Genomic DNA, 5,000 nt, shown 5'->3' with positions numbered 1-5,000 from the left:
AATCTCATTGAAACGTATAAGATTTTTAAGGGTTTGGACACGCTAGAGGCAGGAAACATGTTCCCCATGTTGGGGGAGTCCAGAACCAGGGGCCCCACACACACACACACACACACACACACACACAGTTTAAGAATAAGGGGTCGGCCATTTAGAACGGAGACGAGGAAACACTTTTTCTCACAGAGAGTTGTGAGTCTGTGGAATTCTCTGCCTCACAGAGGGCGGTGGAGGCCAGTTCTCTGGAGAGAATTCTTTCAAGAGAGAGGCTCTTAAAGATAGCGAGAGAGAGTCGGGGGATATGGGGAGAAGGCAGGAACGGGGTACTGATTGGGGATGATCAGCCATGATCACAATGAATGGCGGTGCTGGCTCGTAGGGCCGAATGGCCTCTACTCCTGCATCTATTGTCTATTGTCGTTGCTTCTCTCCTGAGATGCTGCCTGTCCCGCTGAGTTACTACAGCGTCTTGTGTACATCTAAAGGACACAGAGACCTGATTTACTCGATCGAGTCTTAGATGTCCAGGGGTGATGATGGGCAAAATGTATTGGAACGAACTGCAGAACTGCAAGATCGATCCCTGGGATGGCGGGACTGTCATATGAGGAAAGATTGAAAAGACTAGGCTTGTATTCACTGGAGTTTAGAAGGATGAGGGGGAGGGATCTTATAGAAACATATCAAATTATAAAAGGACTGGACAAGCTAGATGCAGGAAAAATGTTCCCAATGTTGGGCGAGTCCAGAACCAGGGGCCACACACACAGTCTTAGAATAAAGGGGAGGTCATTTAAGACTGAGGTGAGAAAAAACTTTTCCACCCAGAGAGTTGTGTGAATCTGTGGCCATTTGGGACTGAGACGAGGAGAAACTTTTCCACCCAGAGAGTTGTGTGAATCTGTGGCCATTTGGGACTGAGACGAGGAGAAACTTTTCCACCCAGAGAGTTGTGTGAATCTGTGGCCATTTGGGACTGAGATGAGGAGAAACTTTTCCACCCAGAGAGTTGTGTGAATCTGTGGCCATTTGGGACTGAGACGAGGAGAAACTTTTCCACCCAGAGAGTTGTGTGAATCTGTGGCCATTTGGGACTGAGATGAGGAGAAACTTTTCCACCCAGAGAGTTGTGTGAATCTGTGGAATTCCCTGCCACAGAGGGCAGTGGAGGCCAAATCACTGGATGGATTTAAGAGAGAGTTAGATAGAGCTCTAGGGGCTAGTGGAGTCAAGGGATATGGGGAGAAGGCAGGCACGGGTTATTGATTGGGGATGATCAGCCGTGATCACAATGAATGGCGAATGGTGCTGGCTCGAAGGGCCAAATGGCCTCTACTCATGCACCTATTGTCTATGTTTCTAAGACTCTGCACTTAAAGATAAAACAAAATGTTGGAGCAACTAAGCCGGGACAGGCAGCATCTCTGGAGAGAAGGAATGGAGGGACATTTCATGTCGAACTGGTACTCAAGAAATGACTCACCTGTTGATGAATCCATACCCATTTCGAACATTAAACCATTTCACCGTGCCTAGAACCCTTGTTGCTGAAATTTAAAAAAAAATAATGAAATATTGAAAATATAATAAATATTTAATGTACAAAAAATGCTAAATTTATACTAAATACTAAAAAATATCACGACGTTTTTATTTTCGATGTTTATCTTCAAAGATACAGGGAGGCCCTTCAGCCCACCGAGTCCATGCTAGGCAGTCACGGTGGCGCAGCGGTAGAGTTGCTGCCTCACAGCGCCGGAGACCCGGGGGTTTGATCCCGACTACGGGCGCTGAGCGCGCGGAGTTTGCACGTTCTCCCCGTGACCTGCGTGGGTTTTCTCCGAGATCCCCGGGTTTGCAGGTGAATTAAACATAGAAATTAGGTGCAGGAGTAGAGGCCATTCGGCCCTTCGAGCCTGCACCATTCGCCATTCAATATGATCATGGCTGATCATCCAACTCAGTATCCCGCCCCTGCCTTCTCTCCATACCCCCTGATCCCTTTAGCCACAAGGGCCACATCTAACTCCCTCTTAAATATAGCCAATGAACTGTGTGGCCTCGACTACCCTCTGCGGCAGAGAGTTCCAGAGATTCACCACTCTCTGTGTGAAAAAAGTTCTTCTCATCTCGGTTTTAAAGGATTTCCCCCTTATCCTTAAGCTGTGACCCCTTGTCCTGGACTTCCCCAACATCGTGAACAATCTTCCTGCATCTAGCCTGTCCAACCCCTTAAGAATTTTGTAAGTTTCTATAAGATCCCCTCTCAATCTCCTAAATTCTAGAGAGTATAAACCAAGTCTATCCAGTCTTTCTTCATAAGACAGTCCTGCCATCCCAGGATTTGTTAAGTTCCCCCTTATCCTTAAGCTGTGACCCCTTGTCCTGGACATTGGCTTGTTTATAAATGTACAAAATTGTCCCTAGTGTGTGTGTAGGATAGTGTTAGTGTGTGCGGGGATCGTTGGTCGGCAGGGAGCCGGTGGGCCGAAGGGCCTGTTTCCGCGCTGTATCTCTGAAACTAAACCATCGATCACCTGTTCACACAGTGTGTAGGAAGGAACTGCAGATGCTGGTTTAAATGGAAGGTGGACAAAAAAAAAAAACTGCTGGAGTAACTCAGCGGGACAGGCGGCATCGCTGGAGAGAAGGAATGGGCGATATTCACACTGGGTCTAATGTTATCCCACTTTCCCGATCCACTCCCCTACAGACAAAGGAAGGGAGACAAAAATGCTGGAGAAACTCAGCGGGTGAGGCAGCATCTATTCCTTCATCAGACTGAAGGGTCTCGACCCGAAATTCCTTCGCTCCATAGATGCTGCCTCACCCGCTGAGGAAAGACATTCTTGCCATAGAGGGAGTACAGAGAAGGTTCACCAGACTGATTCCTGGTTTGGCCCATATCCCTCGACGAGCAAATTCAACGGCAGCATTTACATCCAGAGTCGACCAAAAATGCAGGAGAACCGATATGCTTTGAGTATAGGAGCAGGGAGGTTCTACTGCAGTTGTACAGGATCTTGGTAAGACCACACCTGGAGTATTGAGTACAGTTTTGGTCTCCTCATCTGAGGAAAGACATTCTTACCATAGAGGATTTGAGTATAGGAGCAGGGAGGTTCTACTGCAGTTGTACAGGGTCTTGGTGAGACCACACCTGGAGTATTGCGTACAGTTTTGGTCTCCTAATCTGAGGAAGGACATTCTTGCCATAGAGGATTTGAGTATAGGAGCAGGGAGGTTCTACTGCAGTTGTACAGAGTCTTGGTGAGACCACACCTGGAGTATTGCGTACAGTTTTGGTCTCCTCATCTGAGGAAAGACATTCTTACCATAGAGGATTTGAGTATAGGAGCAGGGAGGTTCTACTGCAGTTGTACAGGGTCTTGGTGAGACCACACCTGGAGTATTGCGTACAGTTTTGGTCTCCTCATCTGAGGAAAGACATTCTTGCCATAGAGGGAGTACACAGAAGGTTCACCAGACTGATTCCTGGGATGTCAGGACTTTCATATGAAGAAAGGCTGGATAGACTCGGCTTGTACTCGCTAGAATTTAGAAGATTGGGGGGGGATCTTATAGAAACATACAAAATTCTTAAGGGGTTGGACAGGCTAGATGCAGGAAGATTGTTCCCGATGTTGGGGAAGTCCAGGACAAGGGGCCACACACACACAGTTTAAGGATAAGGGGGAAATCTTTTAGGACCGAGATGAGAAAAACATTTTTTTTCCCACACAGAGTGGTGAAAGTGGAATTCTCTGCCACAGAAGGTAGTTGAGGCCACACAGTTCATTGGCTATATTTAAGAGGGAGTTAGATGTGGCCCTTGTGGCTAAAGAGATCAGGGGGTATGGAGAGAAGGCAGGGATGGGATACTGAGTTGGATGATCAGCCATGATCATATTGAATGGCGGTGCAGGCTCGAAGGGCCGAATGGCCTCTACTCCTGCACCTATTGTCTATGTTTGACTATCCTTGATCGGGCTTCACCTTGCACTAAACGTTATTCCCTTATCATGTATCTGTACACTGTGGACGGCTCGATTGTAATCATGTATTGTCTTTCCGCTGACTGGTTAGCACGCAACAAAAGCTTTTCACTGTACCTCAGTACACGGGACAGTAAAATGAGCTGGCCAGGCCCTTCAGCCCATCGAGTCCGCACTGACCACTGGGTCCACCCTAGGGCCAATTATAGACAATAGACAACAGGTGCAGGAGTAGAGGCCATTCGGCCCTTCGAGCCAGCACCGCCACTCAATGTGATCATGGCTGCTCATCCCCAATCAGTACCCCGTTCCTGCCTTCTCCCCATATCCCCTGAATCCGGTACATTTGACAATAAACCGAACTGAATTCCCTGCACACTTTTCCCAACGTCCCCTCCCTTCCCCCAACCCCATTCCACCTCGATTCCTTCCTCCGGCTTCACATTCCACATCACCTCTATCCTTCACTTGCATTTCCAGGTCAGCCCTTTGTCCAAAGACTGCTAATCAACCTCCTCCATCTATCTATCTTTCTTCCACCCCCCCTCCCCAAATCGCTGCTTAATTGGCTTCAGTAAATCGCCCCTGGTGTTTTAGAAACATAGAAACATAGACAATAGGTGCAGGAGTAGAGGCCATTCGGCCCTTCGAGCCTGCACCATTCGCCATTCAATATGATCATGGCTGATCATCCAACTCAGTATCCCGTACCTGCCTTCTCTCCATACCCCCTGATCCCCTTAGCCACAAAGGCCACATCTAACTCCCTCTTAAATATAGCCAATGAACTGTGTGGCCTCGACTACCCTCTGTGGCAGAGAGTTCCAGAGATTCACCACTCTCCGTGTGAAAAAAAGTTCTTCTCATCTCGGTTTTAAAGGATTTCCCCCTTATCCTTAAGCTGTGACCCCTTGTCCTGGACTTCCCCAACATCGGGAACAATCTTCCTGCATCTAGCCTGTCCAACCCCTTAGGAATTTTGTAAGTTTCTATAAGATCCCCCCC

The 5,000-nt window shown here is 47.9% G+C and overlaps 1 protein-coding gene across 1 annotated transcript in view; it reads right to left on the bottom strand.

Moving 5' to 3' along the window:
* The window catches only part of LOC129695113 (Y-box-binding protein 3-like), a 21,709-nt gene that overhangs the window by 9,796 nt on the left and 6,913 nt on the right, over window positions 1-5,000 (bottom strand). The window contains exon 2 of the mRNA XM_055631859.1: window positions 1,484-1,547. Within this exon, the coding sequence (XP_055487834.1) occupies window positions 1,484-1,547 (64 nt within the window). The remainder of the gene's footprint in view (window positions 1-1,483; window positions 1,548-5,000) is intronic.

This window comes from Leucoraja erinacea, unplaced genomic scaffold (genome assembly GCF_028641065.1).
Source record: "Leucoraja erinacea ecotype New England unplaced genomic scaffold, Leri_hhj_1 Leri_941S, whole genome shotgun sequence".
In the NCBI taxonomy this organism is placed as follows: Eukaryota; Metazoa; Chordata; class Chondrichthyes; order Rajiformes; family Rajidae; genus Leucoraja; species Leucoraja erinaceus.
The sequence above is the reverse complement of the archived record's forward strand: the minus strand, read 5'-3'. Positions and strand labels throughout refer to the sequence as shown.